Source organism: Rhipicephalus microplus, chromosome 5, assembly GCF_043290135.1.
Source record: "Rhipicephalus microplus isolate Deutch F79 chromosome 5, USDA_Rmic, whole genome shotgun sequence".
In the NCBI taxonomy this organism is placed as follows: domain Eukaryota; kingdom Metazoa; phylum Arthropoda; class Arachnida; order Ixodida; family Ixodidae; genus Rhipicephalus; species Rhipicephalus microplus.
In genome coordinates, this window is record NC_134704.1 from 123726974 (window position 1) to 123751837 (window position 24864).

A 24864-nucleotide genomic window follows, 5' to 3' on the forward strand; every position below is an offset into this window, starting at 1 on the left:
GAATGCAGTTGCACAGGAACGGGACTTTTCGCGTGAAAGAGCAAATTACGTGCCCAGACTGCCTCCGCATCGTATAAGGGAATGTTGGACATAAAAAGGGAACGACGAAAAGCGTTTCGATTTCTGCGAAGGACGCTTTCGTTTTAAAGTGCGATCAGTGTGATGAAATCATTCATCTTTAAAGGTAGTGAAGGTGATTCGCTGCAGTTAACGGTGCCATTTAACCGGCTGGTGCAAGAAAAGTCAGTAGCAAGTTCACATGTTTTATGTACCGTGCAGCCCACTGACATGCGGTCGTGCTTGTGATTCCTTCAGAGACGAAAACACCTCTTCTATACCTTAGTAATGTATCTGAATGGGCTATTTGGTAGTACGCGGCGTTAAGTTTGCGGAGAGTAAGATGAAGGAGTGTGGTGACATATGGCTGGCACGAGCGCTGTGCCCTTCATTTTGTCCTCGTCCTTGAGTGGCAAGGACAGGGTTACGGTGCCTGTCTCTGTCCTTCACTGCCATGCACGTTCAACTTTTACATCGTAAACCTAGGATTACCTTTTGCCTTCATTTTGTTTCTTTTCGATGTGTCGAATGGCGGCCGTTGGTATGACGACATGGATGTCACGTGATGCTTCGGCATTATAGAAGCCCTTATGACCATGCACACTGCCGTACTCTCTCCATTGCCAGCCGCTTTACAGCAGTGGTTATGCGTTCGCGCCCATCGGAATGTGGCCGACGCATTGCGACGCATTCGGATGGGAGCGAAGTGATAATGGGGCGTGTTACGTGCGATGGTCCAGACGTTCCAGATGGTCCAGATGAGAGCGGGATCAAATCCCGGCGTCGGCGGCTGCATTTCAGATGGAGGCGGAAATGTTGTAGGCCCGTGTACTCATTTGGGTGCACGTTAAAGAGCCCCGGGTGGTCGAAATATCCGGAGCCCTCCACTACGGTGTCTCTCATAATCATATGGTAGTTTCGGGACGTTACACCTCTCATATCAATCAATCAATCAACCAATCGATCAAATCCATATGAAAACTAGAAGGTCGAAACTTCGGGAGCCCTACACTACGGCGGCTATCATAATGATATCTTCGTTGTGCGACGCGGAACCCCAGATAGTATTATTTTTATTTGCCTTCGTATTCAGAACCTGTGAAAATTCAGGCTGTTTAAAACATATTAGTCTACACACCGTGCTATATTGAACGCTGTAAGGAGGATGAATTGTGAGCTCTATGATAATACCCACATTTCGGACACTAGCAACGAGATGAAACGAGCAGCGATCGTTGCCTTATGTGCACATGTTTAGCGTCAAATACCTTCAGTGTCACTGGGACGGTTTGAAGTAACTATCTTGAACCACTGAACTGCAATGCCTTGCAGATATGACTTTCATGAGCTTCTTGTTTGCTATTATAATTCCACGTCTTTAGAAACACACACACACACACACACAAACACACACACATACACCACACACTCTATCTCTCTTTCTCTCTCACACACACACACACACACTCACACTCACACACTCACACACACACACCACGCACACACACAAACACGCATACACACACACACCACGCACACTCACAAACACGCACACACACAAATACACACACACACACACTCACACACACACACTCACACACACACACACTCACACACACACACTCACACACACGCACCCTCACACACACACACACACACCACGCACACACACAAACACGCACACGCACACACTCACATACACACACACTCACACACACTCACACACACACACACTCACACACACACACCACGCACACACACTACGCACGCACACACACAAACACACACACACTCACACACACACACACACACACACCACGCACACTCACAAACACACACCACGCACACACACACACAAACACGCACACACACAAACACACACACACACACACACTCACACACACACACACACACACACCACGCACCCGCAAACACACACCACGCACGCACACACACACACACAAACACGCACACACACAAACACACTCACACACACACACACTCACACACACACTCTCACACACACACACCACGCACACACACATACTCACACACACACACACTCACACACACACACGCACTCACACACGCACTCACACACACACACTACGCACACACACCACGCACACACACAAACACACACACACTCACACACGCCACACACACACACAGACACCACGCACACACACACACAAACACACACACCACGCACACACACAAACACGCACACACATACGCACTCACACACACACACACTCACACACACACACACACACACACACACACACACACACACCACGCACACACACTAACACACACACACGCGCGCGCGTGCGCATATACTTGAAGACAAAGAAGTTCATTCATTCTTTATCTTGGTCTTGTATTATCAAAAGTTATAAAGAACTTTTGTTAACATTCTAAACGACCATTAAAACGCCCTTTGTGAGTTACCTATACGCTTTGTTGGTAGGTTGGTAACAATTTTATTTGAAGTACGGGATAGCTTTCGCCGACCGAACCTTAGGTCTCCATCGTGGGGACGTCAAGACCTTGCCTTACCGCCGCCTCGCGGGCCTGCTGGACGGCCCCGAGTCGGTCACCGAAGCTGGTGCTGCACAGGCAGTGGCCAACCGCTTTGTTCAAAAAAAAAAATTATAAGCAGTCTTTGTGTGGTCGACCGACGTTTGGACAAGGGTACTTGTCTTCTTCAAGGCTAGAACTGTATCTTTAGTGGTATAGTGCATATATACAAAAATAAATATATGGAAAGCAATATGGCGCAAGAGCTGTTACGAGAGTGGTAAGCGAGTTAGGTGGTTTCGCCTTGTTGCAGAACTCTGTGTGGAAACGTGGCGTCATGTGCTCACGGGCTGTCGCACACACTTCGGTGCGTAGACGAAAGATCATAAAGTGCCCTGCTACATATGGAAATCCCAGCGTTTATAGCAACAACCACGCCAGGGTGCCCTCTGTCAGGAAGTCTTCGAATGAAGGAGCTTGCAACATTCAGGAAGGCGTACGTTTCTTTGTCCGCGTGATTTGTATGAATATTTGATAATGTTCCTATAACAAATGACAGTGAGCACAGCTACCTAACTTGGATATGTTTAATTTATATTGCAACGTGCCAGCGTCATCGCGGCAAAGCAGACGAAGAGGAGGACGACGGAGGATGCGCGAGCTGATCGTATATACATCTACTCCTTCGAGAGTGCATCTTTCGGTAACATTATTAACTAGATTACGCCGTCAATTGTGCAGTAATTTAAATTGAGCTACAGGTGTCGGTGTACCTTTGTTATTACGCGAACTAATATTTTCTTTTGGAATTAGCCATTTGGGGCTGGTTGAAGATTGTGCGTTCGATTACGATTTATCCAAAGTGGTGACCTGCCTTTTAAAGTGGCACGAACGAATACTGCAAAGAGAGATGTTTGTGAAAGTGTCATTAAGTGCGTCGCTGAGGTAAAAATAGAAATTGGAGATTACTCACAAATGGGTAAGAGAAGGCAGGCTTTTGACGAAATGTAGAAGAAGCATTACGCGAAGAAATTTCTGTGGTGCACGTGAGAGTTGTTTACGGCGTATTACTCGCCAAAACCAGGATATGATTACAAATAAGCGATATGGTTAGGATATGAGCCCATATGGCACAATATGAACGACGCGTGACTGCACGATATAATTATGCAGCTTGCCGTAACAGGTGACTAGCGATTTATATCTGCCACCTGGTGTTCTTTGACGCGTACCAATACGTGAGGACACGGATCTTGAGCTCCTCCCCCAGCCTCACTCGTAAAAATGCAACTGCCGTGGGGCCGGTTTTCGAACCCCGTCTTTAAGCTCCGTTCGAAGCCTTTCCTGTAAGTCATGTAATATGCGAGAGCGACTTCCTTCTCTGTTCAAATGCATGTGACCTACGTACTATCTGTTTGTAATTGTACGAACTGCGTTATATGCAGAACAAAAAAAAAGCTATAGCGACGAACAGAGGCACTATAAACACTTAATGACGACATTGCCTACGGCGACGGCTTGCCTTTAATTAGACCGCCGTCACTGGCGTAATAACTTCCACGACATCGATTCGGCTTCCTGAAACGCCCATAGGCTGAGTCCTTTCCTGGAGCACTTGTCTGGGCTTTCACTCTCGTGAGGAAGTGGACGTCCTTTCAAGTCGAGCTCGCAAAACGTGCACAGAGGTCTTTGAGAGCATGCCGGAAGGTCACGGCGATGGTCGGGCCTCTCTTGCCCCTACGTGAGTTTGAGGCTGTCGCGCTTCATGAAAAATAACGTCAGCGTAACACACAGCCACTCGCGTTGGACGCTTCAGTTATGAACATAAGAAGAAGCAGCCAAGCGGGGGCCAGCCTCTTAATCTGTAGATACGTACAAGGATAAGGATGTAGACCATGCATTGCCTGTTGAAGTCTTCCGTCATTTTCTGTCTACTTCTGCGGCCGCATTAACTACTGACTTAACAAAATATACTTTCGCGCGAAGCCCTTCCCTTGTTGGACGAATGACTTTCATGAGCATTCGGGGCCGCGGAGTTCTTAGCGTTGGAGACCTTAGCTTGTACTATTCTGCAGATCCTGGAGTATTACCTGAGATCATGGGGTGCTGTTGCTGAATTTAACGAAAATATACTTGCGATGTGAGAAGTGGTAGAAGTTTTCCAACACCTATAACTATGACGCATGTGCAAGGAACAAGCACGTTCCACGGAGATATCACGTTTAAGTGTTCGACAGTTGTGCCACGAAGTATTGCTAAACTGTGGGTGCTCTTTGTTTAGCTTGACGCGAGTTCTTCCAATAAAGGCTTACTTCATAGCCTGCACTTTTAGCTACCGTATTCCAGACAGCCACAACGACGAGACAACATTGCATTGGAACACGATATTTCGCAATGCAGTTGTACTTTAATTGTTATTGCAACCAGTTGGCGGAAACGCTCATCACGAGTCAACATTTTCCAGTGTACGTGGCAGTGTGAACTTATGAATCCGGCAAACTCCGTCGGGAGCTGCAGCATCAACGGTATAGGCGTCACTGTTACCATGGGCAAGTAGGCGGCCGTAAATTCCAGCTGCCATAAAAATCGCAACTGAACAGCTTCTTTCAAAGTGTTGTCCCATGTGACTGCAGGCACTATGGCCCTTGCGATGAGGATACCGAGTTACACACGGCATGTACGAAGCTGTGGTTGCCAAACGAATGCCTCACGCGGAGCGTGCGCTCTGCTGCTGGTGACGTTGCGCGAGCGTGTCCTCGTTCTGAAAGCTTGGAGAGGCGCTATGGGGTTTCTATACCCTGGAGGCCCGCGATGCCTCGTTTGACTCGCTCGATTGAAACTAGCCGCCGCGAGAGATTCACCGTTCCGCGTGATCTCATCGCCTGTCCGCCGATCCGTGAAGTTACACAGGCGTTAAACGTTCTCACGTACCTCGTCGGCTGCTTCCGCATGGACCGCTGTGACCCTGTTGACAGCATCTCGTGCCGGCATCTCCCGTGCTGCATAATTTGAAGCGTGGCAATGCGTTAATATTTTCGATCGTCTTTTCACTGGTAGTTTGATGCACGACAACGTTCCCTTTGTTCGTCATCGGGCGAGCCTGCATTTTAAGTTTCAAGTTTACGATAGAGTTTTAGTAGAGAGTAGGCGAAGCCTTGCGTTAGAGTTTGTCACCACTGCGCATGCCTGGCACGCTATCCTATCATGTACCCACGTTAAGAGGCGGAAATCGCGTGCGCACGAAATATTGTGCGCAGCCTATTCCGAAACTGCCTATTAGCTAAGTGGTGATACCCAAACGAGAGAGACATCTTATGAACTCGTGTCCCAGAGCGCGAAGACTGCGGGGCGATTTACGAAGAAGAATGCATGCATTAAAGACAGCGTATGCACATGACAAGGAAAGCAGCAATAAATCAGTGTTATACAACAACTACAGCAATGGCTGAAGTATAAAAACGATCAATAAGTACGACGTACATGAACAATATCGCAATAACTCCAGCGCTGTTCAGTAAGGACCAAATAGAGTTAATCACGGTAGCAGATGAAATCACTTAAGTATATTTTATATGTACAAGTTCAAAAACGACTTTTAGATTGAGTGAAGCGAAGAAAGTAAAAGATTTATTCTTTGCTACACTATAGGCTGTATTATTTACTGCTGCTTAATCTCTAGAAAAGCATCTCGGGTGGCAACAGCGGATGAAACAAGCTGAGACATGGTGGCGACGCCACGACGTGAGCGTATTTCCAAATCGTCCGTCGTTGAACATTGAGAGGTGGCATGCCATTCACGCAGCGGCAGATCTTTGAAAGACAGCGATGTATTGCCTCACCGTCAATGCTGTCCCAGAGCTGCTGCAACAAGTCGGTTAGCCTTCGTTGCCTTACATTTTGTTGAGCTTCCTAAATGGCGCAATGCTAGGATTCTTCTTCGCCTTCTTGGTAGAAGTCTGCCTTGCGTTTTTGACGGCGAGTCGTGTCCAAAGAGCAGCTACTGGCTGCCACTGATATGTGTCACTTTTTAAGCAGGCGTATTCAACCGGATCTTTAGATCATCATTTATTTCTCGTGTGCTTATCGTGGAGAACTGACGCTAAAGCGATGCGCGATGCGCGGAGGTAGCAATTACTGGACTGCGAACCTTGATCATTTGAGCCTTCAGCTATATTATCATCACCAAAAGACATTAAGGTGAGGTGCCAAAGTATACAATATGCCTCTGCGTATATTAAACGTGAAGCATTTCTTAGCGGACCTAAAGCACTTTCACAGTTTCTATGTACCTTCAGCACTGGACCGAACCGGAAGGGCTACGCCGGGGATTTCACAAATGGGACCCGGAAATGAGGTTCCGCATGTCTCCTAAACTGGAGTGGCACATAGCAAATACGATCCACCGCATTCGTATTAGTGTGGCGTACACAAGAAGCTACGCACATATCATCGTCCGCAGTGCCACTGGTCCCATTATCAACACTGTGATGTGCCAGAAACACTTGAGCACATATTTTGTGATTGCCCAGCACACGCACGTGAATGGCACACTGATTTCTTGTACTGAACGATTTCGCAGTAGCTGACTGATTAGATCGTGTTGCGCCCTTGGCCTGACCCCCAACAGTGCAACTGTGGTCGTAAGAACAATTATGGCCTCCTTAAAAGCACCTATAGGCCATATGAACGGCTATAACATTTTTTCAGCTGGAAAGAATTGTGTATACTCACCTCTCTATTTCACCATTGTCATCGTATACTCTTTCTGTTCCCCTTTCTCGTCCGCCAGTGTAGAGTAGCAGGCTAGAGCAGGCCCACGCTCAGGCCGACCTCTCTGCCTTTCTGTAAACAAACTTCTCTATCGCTTTCTCTCTTTCTCTCTTCCTCTAGCTACTTACGTATGGGCATTCCCGTGATCATCTTTTTTTCGTGCTGAAGACTAAAATTCATGTGAAAAGATAAGGAGAGTTGATCAACATGTCTGTCTTGTCATAACATAAAGATCCTGTCACGCTACATTGTCAAGCCTTTTCCTCAAGACATGTGTGGCACATGCCCGTATACCGCGGGCAGTGGTATACAGGTATGCGCTGGAGGTGATTGAGACTTTATACCTACCACAGAACGGCGAGAGCAGACACCGGTAATTCAAATGTGAGAGCTTTCAGAAAAACAGCGCCAGCGTTGACTCGACAAATGAAACGATTAAAAAAATCACGGCATATCCACGGAGTGAAAGATGATGAGTTGGGCGAAGCGTCTGTCCGTGCGTCCGTCTGTCTGCCTGTTTGTCCATCTGTCCGGTTACTCCTGACGCAGGGCAAGGTTAGACTAAGAGGATCTTTTTCCCTAAAACCAAGATCCCAGAAGGAATCGAACCCAAGCGCTCCGCGTGACACGCGGGTATTTTATACCACAGAGCCACACCAGACTTTGAAACTGCTTTGCCTGTTCAGGGCTCTTTATCCTGTTTAGAATCAGACCTGTTTAGGCTCTCTTTCCAGAGCCTAAACAGACTTGATGTTGGTGCAACGCCAGTTGTCCATGGTTGCAATGCTGCTTATGCAATATTAAAACAAAGCAATGAACACTATATAAGTACTCCTATAATACAGGCGTCATGTCAGGTTAACGTCAATTGTGCTTTCAGCGCCAGATTTACTTTTATAGCAGTCTAATATACATTAGATTTGCATTGATATGATTCGGCAAGCTGTATTACAATGTTTCTCGACTCCAGAGAAATACGCTAATGAAAGTTACGGATAAAAATCACATCATAGGGTCGTAGAGTGCACTTTGCTTTAATAATATTGGCGTAAGTGGGGGCTGACGTTACGTCAAAGCGTAATTTATCCTTCAAGCTGCAGCGTAATGAACTTTCCTGGTAAAGTCATGATGTGCACATAAGTACTACACTTATAAAAGAAGATTGATGCATCTCCTAACGCTGGACGAAACGCCAGTACAATGCAGCATAAATGATTATTCCCCGACTGGTTCGCATGAAAGCGATTCCCACAAGGTGTGGGATCTGTCAAACTTTTGCAACCAACTCCGAACAACATATTTGTGTAAGATCCGAGCAGTATTTTGGTTCTTACTAGTATAATGTTTTTACACGCGTAATGTTACGAGTACAATGTCAATATTGAAAACCCGTACTTAATTTTTATAGCGTTGTCTGTATCCTCCACCACCCACACTGGCTACAGCCTCAGCCCTTACGGTCATCGCGTTATTTTTCTGCCTTCACCCTCGGTAGCGGGGAATAAAGTTGGATGTTTGAATTCCATAATTTACGTCTGATGTTTTAGCGAACTGTGTTACTTATTCATGTCAGTTTCATTTGCTTGTCCCACAATGCTTATGCAAATGCAGAATCTTGAGAGAATATCTGAAACACTGCACATGCAAAACGTATTTTTCTTTAGAGGGAAGCTCCCGAATTGAATATCAATTTATTGTGTCTCTTGCAGTGAAAGGGTTCGTGGCAGATGAAGAACAGCACCTCAACTTGCTAAGACCACACAGGTAAATGCTCTCTGTATGTGCACATCTATAACTGTGTTTTGTAGCGCACCAAGCATGTGTACAAAGCAACGCGTTCCATTTGGAGGTGTTGAACACAAATTTAGCACAGAAAGAGTGAGACAAAGTATTTCCCACAATGCTTGTAGCTTGACCGATATCCATGCTCACATTGCACGTATTGCTAAAACATTTTCAGGATAACTGTAATAAGTAACTCGTACATATATCTCTCATAATATAATAATACATACCATGATAACCATTTTACTGTTGTTTTCATCAGGTGTAAGCAAACTTCAACTGAGAGTGACATCTACATGAAGTCTCAACATAAATTGTTTGCTCAAGTGCAAATTTACCTGCAAAAGTGTAAATAGACTATGTAGGTGTAACACGCAGCAATTTAGACTGAGACTTGATTTTGATCAAGTGTCACAAATTTAGAAAATATAATGAACACAACCGGCCAGAAAAAGTAGAGGAGAAGAGGTCGTGAAAACGTTCGGTCATGACGTTACTATCCTTCGCCGATCTCCCTGAGTGCGTGTCAGTCAGAAGTCCACAATCTACATCTACATCTTGCAGTGTACGTTGGGCGTCAGTGTAGTGTACACTTATGCCGAAGGAGTACGACCATTAACGTGGGTTTGGCCTTAGTGAGCAACAGGGCCGCGTTCACCATTGCCTCGCGTGACGAACGCCGCTGCACACGCGTTTTCGGGCAACTATAGGCACTGAGCGCAACGTAAAAGTACACAGCACTGCTCTCAAAGAAGTTAACGTTACTCCCGCTCTCCCAGCGCTGATGGAACGCGGAGGAAAGATAGTCATGTTAGGACAACAACGGCAGAAATAGGCGAAAAAGCCCGCGCTTAGGTGGCAGGCTAGCCTCAATTCCCAGAATTTACGATGGCTGCTGGCTTAGTTCTTCTATAACCTCTAATGTTGAACGTCTATATGGATTGAATGTCTCATCAATGATTGGTAGTATTGTGCTAACTGTGACGCTAACTGTAACTCGCGACAAAAAAAAATGTTCCAAATGTGCTCCGTAACTCATTAGCTTAAATTCAGTCTTATAGATGCAGTGCAGACATATACGCGTATCAAGTTTTAGTCAATCTTCTGCAACAGATAACCTTTAGATGGCGTGATAGCGTAGCCGAAATGGATGTTTAAGTCCAATAGAGAAGTGAGCCAATATGGTGTCACGGGCATATGCGACGTTTAAGTTCAAGAAACAGCTTAACGAATACGTTCAGGAAACAGCTGAGCCGGTATGATATGCTACTTGACTGCATTCTTGTCGTTTTATTTCCAACTAATTCTTTTCCCTTTCCAACAAGTCACCATGGCTTACAGCAGCTCTTAAGTGGAAAACTTCGTCAGATAATTGTAGTCAGGGGTTGGTGTAATACAACGATTACTTCCTAGCCACCAAACGCTCAAACGGGCCGATACTGGTTACAGCATAGGTGGAACACCAAGCAAGATTGACGAATACCGAGGAAAAATATAATGCGTGTTGTTATGGTGCCACAGAAATGCGCAATTATTGCTTTTTAATTGACAATTGCACAAGCATGAATGCTCAACCTTGAGCAACATTGGTGGTCGCTGCGGATGGGGTGATGTTTCAAATACCCAATGCTGGTAAGAGTGGACAAACAGACAAATGTACAGACAGGCAGCCCGAAATATTTGCGTTGAAGGTCCGACTATCATCTTTAAAATATAATGATAATGCACTCGTTTTAAGAGGACTCGAAGGGTCCTTTGAGCGTTTTGTTGCCTGCAGGTCGCCCGAAAGTGCACGAATGGTTCTCGAGGATGCTTTCGTAAATCTTATAACTTGTCAAGAAACAGTGGCCAAACTTATACTTTCAGCAAATCGGGGTAACGAGGAGGAGAAGGCCACCACACCAATAGAATTGGTGGATCTACCCTCCTCCTTTTGCTCATCCTCACCCACACAACACCCTCCTCGCCCCACCTTACCTTACCAATTGCCTTTCTATACTGTACTAAACAAGGCCATTGAAGTTATGCTCTGCATTACCCCCTCCCTTCCTCATATTCTTCCTCGACACTCTCACTTCTCTTTCCCCTTTGCTTTACTATATACCACAGTCATCCAATACCTTTACTGGTCGTGAAGCTTCGCCGTAACTCTACGGGAGAGCTTTGTGCGCTGTGAGCGGTGGCCGCGGGGCGCGGTGATGCCACGATCGGTTCGGACGGTTCGGATGCAGATCGGTTCGGACTGTCACGGTGGATGGACGTGTTGGTTGGGCGCTCCCTATCGACTGCGCAGAAGAGTGTTTTTGCATGTTTTGAGCTTGTCTATATAATTGTAAGGCAGCAGTTGAAATCTTCGTAGCACTTTTATGGTACGGCTTTTTCGGGGGCCAGTCACCAGGTATTTATTATTAGTGTGTGTGTGTGTGTGTGTGTGTGTGTGTTTGAATTTTTTGTTGTTGTTTTTCTTTTGCCACCCCATGGGGGAGGTGCGCGTACATCGAACACGCAAATTTTTGTAGTAGAGCTTAGACTTTCCTTTTTTTGTAGAGAGGGCTCGAGTTTAGTAATTATCGAGTATAGGGACAATTGGTGTCAGAAAGGCATGGTTAAAAAGACTGTAAAGTGTTCAGGATGTGGAGTAGGTTTGAAAGTGGACCCAAGTGTAGAAGCGGATGCAGAAGAGAATGACGAGAAGTGTAGGCAATGTGAGGTCGAGGAAAAAGTGGAGAAAATGATGGTTGTCGAGGAAAAAAAATGGAAAAAATGATGGTTACCCAGAGTGAACTGCTGATGAGAATGGCCGAGCTCGAGTCTGCGTTGGCGACAGAGCAAGAGAAAACGAGGGCAATGGGAGAAAGGCTGAAGTCCGCCGAGGAAGCACTAGCCAAGGTGAACAGAGGAGTGGCCTGCGCAGAGAACAGTAGAGAACCGGCAACCAGAATGGCGGAGGAGAAAGAGCAAGAAAGTTTGGAAAAAACAGGTTCAGCCGGTTCAACTGTCGCAAGGCCCAGCTTCAGCGAAGTAGTGGTGGGGCTGGGAGGAGATAGAGCAGCCAGCCTCACAGGTGCAAGTAGTCCCCAGGTGCAGGACACTCCAGCTGAAAAGTCACAGCATGTGATAATCGCCGGGAACTCGAATTTAAATCGATGCACAGAATCCATCAAAGAGAGGGTAAGAGGTGACAAAAGGGTTGCAGTAGGGGCGTTCCCAGGACGCAAGCTGGAAGCAGTCATGAGGCAAGTGAGCGCAAAACTCAAAACTACTGCTGATAGACGAAAGCTCGTGATAATTTCAGGCGGTTTAAACGATGTCTTGAATGAAGATACAGCTGGACTAGCAACCACACTGGCGAAAGGCGTCGACGACATGCGCGCCACTTCTCCTCAGGTACAGGTAGTGATATGCACGATACCGGAGGTACCGGTGCGTGATAACAACCTGCAAAGAGCGGTTGTCAACGCAAACGAAGAGATATGGTGAATGAGTCGAGAGAAAGGCTTTGAGGTGGTGGAACTAAACAGAGAGGTGCATAGGTGGGGTGGTTTTCAACGAGACAGAATTCACTTCGATGGGCGGCTAGGTCATGAGGTGGGTTGGCGACTTGCAGGACGCGCAGTAGATTTTTTGGGGGGCAAGCGGGCCTTTCGGGGTGCAGGATAGCTAGTAACGAGGAAAACAACCAGGGAGAAGACTCTTTGACAGTGGGTATGGACAGATACGATTCCAAAGTGGCACCAGTATCTAAGATAGGTAGAGTCCGGGGCAGAAATAGACGTAGCCACGAGCGCCGAGCCAATTCAGACATAGGGTATATTACCATGCAGGGTGGTAGAAACAGGCTGAAGTGGGAAGAGATAGAAGAACAGCTAAGAGAAGAGAGGCCGATGGTATACGGTTTTGTAGAAACACATCTCAGGGACATGGAACAACCTCCGAACAATCCGGACTACGCGTGAGAATATTGTAATAGAACAGAAGACAGCAGAAAGGGGTGGTATTGGGGCATTCATTCATAAAAGTACAGACTGGCAAGGGGTCGGGCAGGACTGCAGGGAACATTTATGGCTAAAAGGGAAAGTGGCAGGGCAAATGACACTCCTTGGTTTCGTGTACTTGTGGACGGGAGGAAAGGCCAGAGAGGAAAACCAGGCGATGGTAGCGTGTATATCAAAGGACATTCAGGAGTTGGGAAGAGAGAGCGAGATAATTATACTAGGAGATATGAATGCACACATAGAAGATATAGACGGGTATACCGACTCGACAGGCAAAATGATCATGAATATGTGTGAAAGGCTTGATTTGATCATTTGCAACAGTACCGAAAAGTTTGAAGGGCAAATAACATGGGAGGTAGGAAGGCTACAGTCGACGATAGATTATGCACTGATGTCACATAGGATGTATGATAAGCTCAGGGGAATGCACATAGATGAAGGTGGCTCCAGAAGTCTGGGTAGCGATCACAACTGTATCGAGCTAAGTTTTGGAAGAGCAGTGAAAGTGGGAAGGAGACAAGATGAGCAACTACAAGAAAATGTTTATTCAGAAAGGCAAATTGAAATAGCCACTAAACAAAGCGAGAAAGTAATCACTGAGGATAATAAAACAGTGTGGACATACATGAATCTAATTAGATTGTTTGAGCTAGAGGTTGCTAAGGCATGTGACATGTCACCCCGGAAAAGAAGACACAAACCCAAAACTTGGTGGGATGCGGAAGTTAAGAGAGCCATAGCAAAACGTCAGGAAGCCTCTAGGGAACACAGACATGCTAAGCAGTGGGGTGAACCAACAGGTGATGTTGAAAGAAAATGGGAAATCTTTCTAAGCTGTAGAAGGGATGCATCCCTTCTGATCAATAAAAAGATTGGAAGAAAGGGAGCCCAGTGGCTGGCAGAAGTACATGAAAAAGATAGAAAAGGCAGCTGCAAAATTTTGGAACCATCTAAACAACCTAAGAAATGAGACGAGCCTAGAGCAGAGGTTTATAACTACAGCTCAAGGTGCTAGGCTAGAAGGGGACGAACCTATTGAATATATAAGAACAAGGGTGACAGAAAAATTTCAACAAAGAAGTGCTTTATGCACCACAATAGACAAGAATGAATCAGGTGGCGCAATGGCTCCATTTTCACAAGAGTGGGAAAGGGCCGAGAGAAGAGTTCCTAGTAGTACATCAACAGGCCCAGATGGCATTCCAATTATGCTGATAAAGGCATTAGGTCCGAAGTGTAAGCAGGCTATGAGAGAGGCAGTGAGCAAAATAATAATCAACGGAAAAGTTCCCGATGGATGGAAACTTAGCAGGATAAGCATGATCGATAGAGGAAAGGGGGACAAAGCTGACATCAACAACTACCGTCCTATATCAGTGAAAACAGTGGTCTACAGGCTAGCTATGCAGATTATAAAGGAAAGACTGCAGGCATAGATAAAGGGTGAAGGGGTGCTGGGTGAACTGCAGAATGGGTTTCGGAAACACAGGAGGTTGGAAGACAATCTGTTCTCACTGACGCAGTGCATCGAAATAGCAGAAAAGGAGCACAGGCCCCTGTGGCTGGCATTTTTGGATATCAAGGGAGCGTACGATAGCGTGGCTCAAGAGGAATTGTGGGGAATACTAGACACACTGGGTGTGGAAGATGGAATCACTAATCTTTTAAAGGAAATCTATAAAAGTAACAAGGTAGTTATAAAGTAGGAAAAACCCAAGCCTGCAGAGGTAAAACGGGGGCTTAGGCAGGGGTGTCCCCTGTCACCCTTATTATTCATGATGTACCTACAAGGATTAGAGGCCAAGTTTGAGGGAAGTGGACTGGGCTTCAGCCTCTCTTTCGTCAAACAAGGAAAACTCATTGAACAGGCACTACCAGCATTGATGTACGCAGTTGATATAGTGCTAATGGCCGACAACAAGGAAGATTTGCAGAGATTGGTGGACATCTGCGGTAATGAGGGAGATAGGTTAGATTTCAGATTCAGTAAGGAAAAATCAGCAGTCATAATTTTTAATGACAGTGAAGGTAGTGAGCTTAGAATACAGGAGGTCACGCTAGAGATAACAGATAAATACAAATATCTGGGTGTATGGATAAGCAATGGGGCCGAGTACCTAAGGGAACACGAAATATACGTGTCGACTAAAGGTAACAGGAATGCAGCGGTAATGAAAAACAGGGCACTGCGGAAATACAACAGGTATGATGTTGTGAGAGGGATAAAAAAAGGGGTCATGGTTCTTGGTCTGACGTTCGGCAATGCGATATTGTACATGAGATCAGAAGTTCAAGCAAGATTAGAAATTAAGCAACGTGGAATAGGTAGGCTTGCCTTACGAGCTCACGGGAATACACCAAATCAAGGAGTACAAGGTGATATGTGATGGACATCATTTGAGGGCAGGGAAGCTAGCAGCAAGATAAAATTTGAGAAGCGATTGAGAGAAATGGAGGAGGAGCGTTGGGCTAGGAAGGTATTCAACTACTTGTACATGAAGAATGTCGATACAAAATGGAGGAAGTGAACCAGAAAATTGACTGGTAAATACTTAGAAAACTGCAGGGGGCCAAACCAAAAAGAATTATCGGTTACGAAGAAGGTGAAGGAAGCTGAGACCGATATGTGAAAAATTGGCATGATTAAGAAGTCCGCACTAGAGATCTATCGGACTTTTAAGCAGGAAATTGCCCAGGAAAGAATCTAGGATAATGCTAGGGGTAGTTCTCTCTGATTGAGGTAAGGACGGGAGTATTGCGAACCAAGACATATCGGGCCAAATACGAAGGCGTAGACACGGTATGCAGTGCGCGTAGAGAGGAGGAGGAAACTGCCGAACACTTGATAATGTTCTGGAAAGGGCTTCACCTTATAGTTCAGGATGATGGCGCAGAGATTTTCAAAGCACTGGGGTTTAGGGACAGTGAGGGCAAAGTAGACTTTAAGCGGGTAGAATAAACTAGAAGGAGGTTATCTGATTGGTGGCTAAAGTCAGGGCACGAGTGAAAATTAAACCCTTCACTGCAAAGTACGAATCTTCAACCTCACTTATTAAGGGAAAAAAATAAATCTAGTTTTTGTTTCATTAAGTATTACGGCTTGGTGGCGCCAGCCACCGCCCGATCTAAAGGGTACAGCCATATACATCCATCCAAGCATCCATCGGGCACTGCATTGTATTGTATGGCGTGTCATTGTGTAGTTTTTACCGTATGATTACTAGTGGGCCTAATGTGCTCTGCCTGAATATCGGGAAGGATGCCGTATACCAGCGGTGTACTTGGTTGTCGGATTTTTTTTCATATTTCAATATTTTTATTGATACAAATACAAGAATGTGACATGTGTTTAGTATACAAAAGGAGGTCCCAAAGTCAAAGACTGTATCGGGACCTCCAAATGTGTGGTTACAGATTTGGTTACAGAAAAAATGACGAAAAAGTCTCCAAGTTCTCGCTATCTAGAGACAGTAAACGAAGGAAAAGTGAAAGCGCGCAATGCGGCGACATCAAACTGGTGGTTTCACATTTGGTTCTCTGAATGTGCGCGTGTGCGAAAAGCACTTCGACGAGAGTGACGTGTTTCGCGTAGATTACTGGCTAATAGGAGGTGGTGTTGTGAAGTTACCGCACGACTTTCCGAATCTTTAGTCCACGCTGTGCCGGGATTTTTCCACGGCCTCACGGCACAATTGTATAGTGCAAAAAAAAAAGCGAAGAGCTCGCCCGCCTAACAAGCGTGGACGGGAACCGTCAGCTGAGCTGGAGACTGTCGACGCTGAATCGACGCTGTGCATGAGCCTTTTTGCCATAGCTGCAATGCATAATGACGCATTCAATGAAGGTGAGCACAATGGCCGCCTCTTCTTCGTTCCATGCCAGTAGGTAATAAAGAAGCCCGATGAGTGAAATGCTCACCGTTTTTGTTTATACAGGCACTGAGATGACCAAAATTGTAGAGGTGATATGTCAAACAGGCGGAGCTACATGCATCTCCTCACAGCTTGAAACATTCAAAACACGCATCCATTGCACGGAGCAGAGTCTTCAGCGCTTCCAATAGAAGCTTGCTTGGGCGATGGCGCAAGAGAGGTTGCCCCAAAATGCTGTACAAAACTTGCGCAAGCTGCAAAAGCGTGAAAAGTTAATTTTCGATATCAATGCGTCCTGAGCAAGAGAAGATAACTTTTTGGGTCGCCTGATGACGCCGCCGGCGCGGGACGCAGTCGGTCAATCTTACCGTTTGGAGAGGCATGTAGGGCTTTCATCCTAACAGTGAAAGCAATAATAGACGACAGAGAAAATACAACATGAGTAAGCTACACAGCACAGTAAAATACTGAGAAACTACAATCCATGGCCATCCAAACTTAGACTGCACTACGGCATCGTTATCAACCAAAAACACAGCGCGAAAACGAGGCAAAAGTCGTACGAAGTTCTACTTGATCCTGATAGTCGGCTAAATTCAAAGCACCGATTCATTCAAAGTGGCTGTTGGTTTAATAAATACGGGACAATTTCAAGATATATATGTTCGCATAGAAACACCGAATGTAAATGTAGCCTGAAAGGTTGGATATGCGCTGTCAAAAGTTGCAACCACTGCACTTCCGCTAGCCACTAAGAACCACCAGAGTCGCTGAAGAACTCTAGATTGGGCACAAATTTTCACTAGATGCTCCAGGAAGCAATAAAAAAGTAGCATGTTTTCATAACGGTAGCATATCGTACAGTGCAGTCAGCATGCCATCTAAAATCTAACTTCAAGGCCTCATTAAACGCTAAATTTCACTGTACTACAGCTTTCTCGAATTTCCTTAAAGGTAAAATCACTATGAAGACGTATTCAACCTTCACGGGTACGTTTAATAACGTTTCACCGCTCCGGCACGTGCCGCATAATTGAAGCGCCGTGGCCACTCTGATGCCCCACCGTGTGTGATGGCGCCCCTACGGTTGCACCTGTCCCTATATCAATCTTTCACCGAAGCTTCACGACCCGTAAAAGTATTGAAGGACTGACTATACTACTCATCATTACGCTGTGCCTCACCCTTTCTCCTCTTTCATTCCTTCCTTTTCACCCTCACTTTCTTTTCCCACCCATTCGCTTTGCTATGCGTGCATGGATATGCTATGTAGCAGTTTCTTCGCACATGCCCGCTTTCTGTGGTGCTATACCCGCTCAGTATCATGCGGATCATGCCGGAATTTGACCCCAAATTAAGCAGCTGCGCTGTGAAAATTTAATGCTAAGAACAAACACTGGGGCGTTTCAATGGCCGGCCAAGTCTGCTAGGCCCACAGAAATGACGTCGTCTCTACCACCTACACTGCCTTTTTCTCGTAACACGAGGCTCCGAGTGTGTTATGCCCACGGTGTAGGAAATATTCCTACACCGGGGTTATGTCACTGTGCACGATACTACTTTCTCAAAAGCGTGCACTCAATACGGCACTCAAATTAGGTGTAGCTGCCGTTTACGTACGTGAGGCTCGATGTAGAATATACTTTGGGAGTTGCGTACATAATGAGGAAGAGTAGATATCCGTTGTCAGAGTTGCCAATCCGCCGGTTATTTTTTCACCAACTCGCTTGTAGAATTTGTGACTTGTCGCGCTCTTATTTATTTATTTTTGTTTAGAGAGCGGGGGGGGGGGGGAGAATGCTTATTTTCATTATTCTACAAAATAGTTATCTTAGTGATCGTCACGTTCGCCAATAGCGCGCTTATCAATGAATTTGACTTGATTAAGACAGACGTATACGTATAGAAGGAATAAAAAAACAAGGCTAATCAAATTCTTCGGCTGAGGCACAGTAGCCGAAATATCAACTTTTAATGTTCTGCACCGTTCGTATACGATTTCTGATGTTTTAAACTTTTTCATTTTTGTCGGTGCTCTTTCACTTAGTTTGTTCTTCATGATTCTTCAAGGCCAGACGACACTTCGTCGAATCATCGATCCCGCTCATTGATTCGTGTCTAGAACGGCACGACGGAATGCGCGTAATGCATCAACCGAAACGCTTTTGCTCAGAAACTTGAGCATGTCCAAAATTATCCTCACACGTACAACGCTTCAAGTGTACTGTCGGGAGGGCTTTCGTTCGGGGACCACGAAATAATCCAAAAGAAAATCCATTCAATGTCTGTACGTTTTACTTCTTTATGCTTGCTTGACGGTGAAATATCACTCAGCTTGCTATGCCTTAAATTGGTTCTCTGAGACATGTGAACATCGATTGTTGTCACTCAACCAGTCTACTTGTAACTTTGGTTCTGTGTGATTACAAATGTTGGCTTTGAGCTCCTTACACTTAGATAGTTTTGCACTTAAGGTACAAATGGAATTTGGAGAGATTGTATATGGGCAGTTGTCGGCAATCTTAGCTCGAATGCTCCGCAGCGTGTCCTGAAAAGGTTTCGTAGACGCCACCACAGCGCAACTTCGGGTTTTGCAGCCGAGATGTTACCCATGTATGCTGACCTATTATTCGGACATGGAGAGTTATTACCTCGGCAACATCACCCAGCGCTTCCCCTCTTTTGGGAGTAATAAAGTTTTGATCATAATCATCATCATCCAGCGCTTCGTGGGTGGCATCAGTCCAATCAGTCCATGGATGTCACTCAGTGAATCGTTCGATTTAAGCTTGCTGATGATGGTACACTTGCCACTATACTTCACATGTGCTAAGCTACGTTGGTTTTTACAGGAACGGACCACTTCCCCACCGTGTTGCAAGAGATATCACCGGATACATCCGTGGTGTCCGGTGGTCTCCTATAGGAGGCAGATCTGCTCGGGTAAGAAAGTCCTTGCTTCTGAGAGCTTAACGTCGTTGTTTCTGTGTTTTTTATTTCGCTAGCGACCGAAAGTTCTAATTAATGGTAACTCAAGCGCGAGCCGTTCGCATACAACGCTTAAATACGTAATCTACAGAGAATAACATCGTTCTCAGTTTTTATAAATAATGTTCACGTGATTGATTGATTGAATGATTGGTAGGTTATTTATTTATATACGTCATTCGGTGTCTCATAGCTATAGATCAATATAGGTTCATCTGTTCCTCCTCAGGTTAGGAGCACAACAAGCTAGGAAAGGGTCACCTAGCCTAATTAAATGCTTTCCCTGAGTTAATCAAGCTGAACAATGAAACAATACTGAGCGTATATAGTAAGTATAATGTGTGCAGCGCCGGTGCAAACAGCAATCCCCAATAGAAATCAACTAGGCCACTGAAGCAGGAATATGAAGAATTCATAACGCTAAGCTCACACTTAGATCGTATTTAAAGAAATACACTCCTTTACTTTCGGACACATAGGATATTCAAAAAGTAAGGCCGAACACGATCACTTGCTGAACGAACCAGTGTATTTATAGAACTTTGATAAGCACTTTGATCTTATTACGCCAATCCCCTCCACCTCAACGAGGCGAAGTCCTCGGTAGCAGTGCACTAATGTGCTGTGCAGCGCACAAATGTGTTGTCGCTTGACATATTGATAATTATGGGAGTGGTGGCCGCGAGCGTGTCCATGGCAGGAAGAAGACAACAATGACCATCGAGGGTGTGCTTGGGGCACGCGGCAATCGCTGGCAGCTGACAGTTGCGGCCCGAGTTCCGGTCAGTAAACCTGGTTCCGGGTCCGGCTCCGCATCTTCCCTGGGGGAATCTGCGCTAGCGTTTGGCGCCGTACGCCGGGCGCCAAACGCGCGCATGAGCAACCCCTTGTCCTTGGTAAAATTGCGTAAAGACGAAACGAAATTCTTAAACAGTTGTCCCTTCCTCACGTATACATGCATATTGCGTGATATACGAATGTTGCTGCGATTTCCAAGCATGCGCAGATACGTTTTGTGCCTTTACAACGCCTTTTCCGCCCCATGTGTGCCCTTGTATGCTTGACTGTTGGCGAAGCTGTTCTCAAGTTCGTTATTTCGCCCATTAGCGCAGGCATTATATTCTGTCATGATGTATTATCGCCGTTTAACTTGCCATAATCAACATAAACAACAGTTATAGATGTGCTACATGGTTAAAAGAAGCACTAATTAGCCGGATTTCGTTCCTTCTGTCTTGCAGTCTCCTTTACCGGCGGTCAAGACAGCGCGCAAGGCAGCCGCACCGGTGACACTTCCAGCGCTCACCAAGAGAGCGCACAACGTCGGCTCGGGCCCCATCGTGCTCAAGAGCAAGAAGAAGATCTTCATCCCCAAGTTGACCTATGATGGCGCTGGTCCCGGTGAGTTCACACGGTCTCGTCTAGTTGCAGCAAGACACAGCCACCGATGTGGTGCATGCTTGGGACATTTATGCGTTCAAAGCACGCGTCATGTAAACGCGTTGCAATGCGATTGTGTGGTCACTTAATTTGTTTGTTTTCTGCTGGCATAACGAGCCGTGCATTGTAAAGCGGTGCACCTGGACATAAAAAGCCACTGGTGTGTCCATCTTGCGTCAGCGCATCAGATGATGCCTGCCACTTCTGAGAATACAAATCACATTCAGGAACTAACGTTTGGATAGCGTTCACGCTGGCAAGTAAGTTTACATGCGGATGTGAGTTGTCACAAAAGATGCCTATAAAGCGCAGTACATATTGCGGCTCGTTTGGTCACGACCAAGTCGCGCTCGTGTGTTCTTAAAATATCACGTTAACACTTCTCTGCACTTGTGTGTCACGTGTCCCTCTTAGGTTATCCATATGCAATTAAACACTCAGACTCATGCTACTCTATAGCTTAGAAGGCGAGCTTCTGTATACTGAATGTTTTGCGTGCTAGATGTGCAATGGTCAATAATTATCGGTATGAGATCTAAGAACGCTTTACTTAAGACTTCTTGCCACTTCGCTTTGTTAGAGGCCGAAAGTTTGGAAGTAGCTGGTTTAAATCTTATCTGTAAACCTTTCGGGACTACCGAAGCATTCAAGTAGCTCGTAAGTGAGGATACATGTAGTTCGGAACAAACCTTTTTCCCAACTATTTTCATTGCTTCTAAAAACTCTCCCAAAAGAGGGCTTGAAGCATTGCCTTTATATGCAGGCACCTGTCGTCAGTCGGTCGCACTCCTTCGACCGGCTTTTCGGTGGGTATAGGGTAGCGATGACCCACGGTGGCGGGAGCCTCAGTTAGGCTTTGCCGGGTTGTACCTTCGCTTGAAGAAGCGGAGTTGTGTGTAGCATTCACAGGGGCGTTTGCTGGCGTCCACCGGGAGACGTCTGCCACCGCAGCTGTGTAATAGAGCATCGAACGTGTTATTTGATGGTTGCAGGTTTGGATCCTGCTGGAGGAAAGTTATCTTCACGTCCACTTTTGTTTCTTCACAATTACACTGCAGTTACTTCTAATAACAACCCCTATACTTCTGTTGCCATATATTTCTGTTAGTTTGAATTGACTTTGTGTCTAACAAACAGAACTAGTGTTTATATATACACCGTTTTTCTTCTTTCAGACGTGTACTTTTTGGTGGGCAAGGGAGCCAAAGTCACCCACAAGGGCGCCACCAAAATCCCCACTCCAACCGGAGAGTAAGTTCATCCAGGACTATTGAATATTTATACAATAAAACAAAATTCATTCGGTGTGGTAGGTCACAGTAATTATTAACTCAAACTTCATGCATTGCAGCAAAACTTCTGGTCACCGAGAGGTAACTTATCCACAAGTTTAATATACTGCAACCAATAGGAATAAAAGTATGAAGGAGCGCTCTTGAATCTATTCGACATAGCAGGTAGTAAACCACTCCCCGTCATCCTTGTTACTCTTATTTCAACAATATTAAATGTTCTGACCGCGTTAAGCGCTCATTCGCTGCTCATGTGTGGTGTATGCTTTGCTTAAAAATAATAAAGCGATTGTCCTGATTCCGAACTGCTTGATATAATGACTCAGTCCGAAGCCCTCCTGCCCACTCTATCCCGCAAACACGAACTAAACATCTACACACAACCGGTGGGTGGTGCAACGCGTGATCTGCTGTGTAGTGGTCCTCGTGAATGTCGTTGCTTGCTTTTCGGTACATTTATCTTTTCTTGCTAAATAATATTCCACATCCTCACTTTACGTAGCCTCAGCTTGCGTATTACGCAACTCTTTTTTTTTTCACAACTGAGCAGAGTCGTGAGCAGCACTTTTTTTCCACCTGTTCTCGTCGGCTGCTGACGGGCTGCACTTTTGTAATGACATATGAGCGAGGCAACATGAGGAAGGAGCAAAATACATGCGATATAAATTCACCTTGAGCTATTAGCATTACAGAGGAGACATATAAGCTCATCCTCGTCAATATACCGTGCATGTTTGCATAGTGGCTTAGCAAGGGTTGTTGTTTGCCAACTGTCGATATCATTCTAACGGGAGTATTAATGTAAGTTCATCTGTTCCTCTTCGCTGCAGAACTAAGATTAAGAAGGGCTACACGGGCCAGGATGTGACTCTGACGCTTCCGGGAAGCCTGACCTTCAACGACGTCGACTGGTTCGCCGTTTACTGCATCACCTACGAAGAGAACTTCGGTGACGTGCGCATACCGAAGAATCTCAACCTGCCCGCCGCCTGAGCGGGAATTCGCGTTGAACGGGTGCGTTTCCGGAACTCCACTAGCTTGGTACACAGCTGGACGTTCGGGCCCTCAGAAAAAGATGAGGCTCTCTTATCAACGTAAAGTGTATGACATGTGTGGCGTGTCACTCGGCTTAAATGTTGGCAGTCATTCGTGTGAACGCGTAGCTTGTGATTTAGGGACAAACAACTGGACTTGTGATAGCATGAATTCTGATCATGGGGGAGACACATTTAGAGGTTATGAAGAGAGCCGCATATTTTTCTTCAACTCGGCGCACGTGTAAGCTATCATGTCGAAAACACGCGCGTCACTGAGCACTGGAAGAGAACGTTATTTCGTGCTAATCGTTATTATTATTTGACTGTAAACGCTTATTACACACTGGATGGAGTGAATACAAAAAGAAGTCCTGCTAACGTTGGCTTTGCACACTATCGGGCGTGCTTGTCAGCCTCATATTCCTTCCTATCATTTCAAATAAACTGCTCTCAGCGTAGTCATCCGCGTCAACAACATTTTTGCGTCATTGGAAATGTATTAATGGGCCCGTTGAAGCCACAGTGCGTTTTCTTTCGTAATGAACTGGCAGCGCTTGCCCTAGCTACTTGCATGTAGGGTCTCGATCAGTAATGATGCAGCAAGACGACATTTCATCAATAAATACATAAAACTCGACTTTTCTGCACTGTCGTCACTTACCGCCGTTTCATGCTTTATAGTTGCATTCCCCGAAGTCCACGATAGGCACTTGTGACTGTTATTTGCCGCCTATGTTTTAGACACATTTATGCGATACGAAATGTCTTTTATTTTTTGGAAAGAGCACCAACCAATGCATTCAATCGAAGTAAAAACTCACATTAAGATAAAATTTCAAATTGAGAAATTTTGAAGTTTCGGATCCAACTCGAACCATTCCTCAGACGTGAATGTGCGGCATCAGGGAGGCAAAGAGTTTATCATTATACCGTTGTTTAAGTAGCGCACTTTTTTTAACATGGATAATAGGGACAAGAACACGACACTCGGTTTTCCCTGTTGTCCATGGTAAAAAGTGCCCTACTTAACCGTACAGTATAATGACCAGTCACCAGCTAGCACAGATACCAACCTTATTGAACAGAGTATAAAACACCTTCC

General features: G+C 45.6%; 1 protein-coding gene across 1 annotated transcript in view; it reads left to right on the forward strand.

Annotated features, from left to right (window-relative positions):
* LOC142817926 (protein Skeletor, isoforms B/C-like) overlaps positions 1-24399 on the forward strand; it is a 35940-nt gene extending 11541 nt beyond the window's left edge. The window contains exons 2-6 of the mRNA XM_075895896.1: positions 9060-9114; positions 19858-19948; positions 21235-21394; positions 22609-22684; positions 23556-24399. Coding sequence (XP_075752011.1) covers positions 9060-9114; positions 19858-19948; positions 21235-21394; positions 22609-22684; positions 23556-23718 — 545 coding nt within the window. The 3' untranslated portion in view covers positions 23719-24399. The remainder of the gene's footprint in view (positions 1-9059; positions 9115-19857; positions 19949-21234; positions 21395-22608; positions 22685-23555) is intronic.
* The last annotated feature ends 465 nt before the right edge of the window (positions 24400-24864 follow it).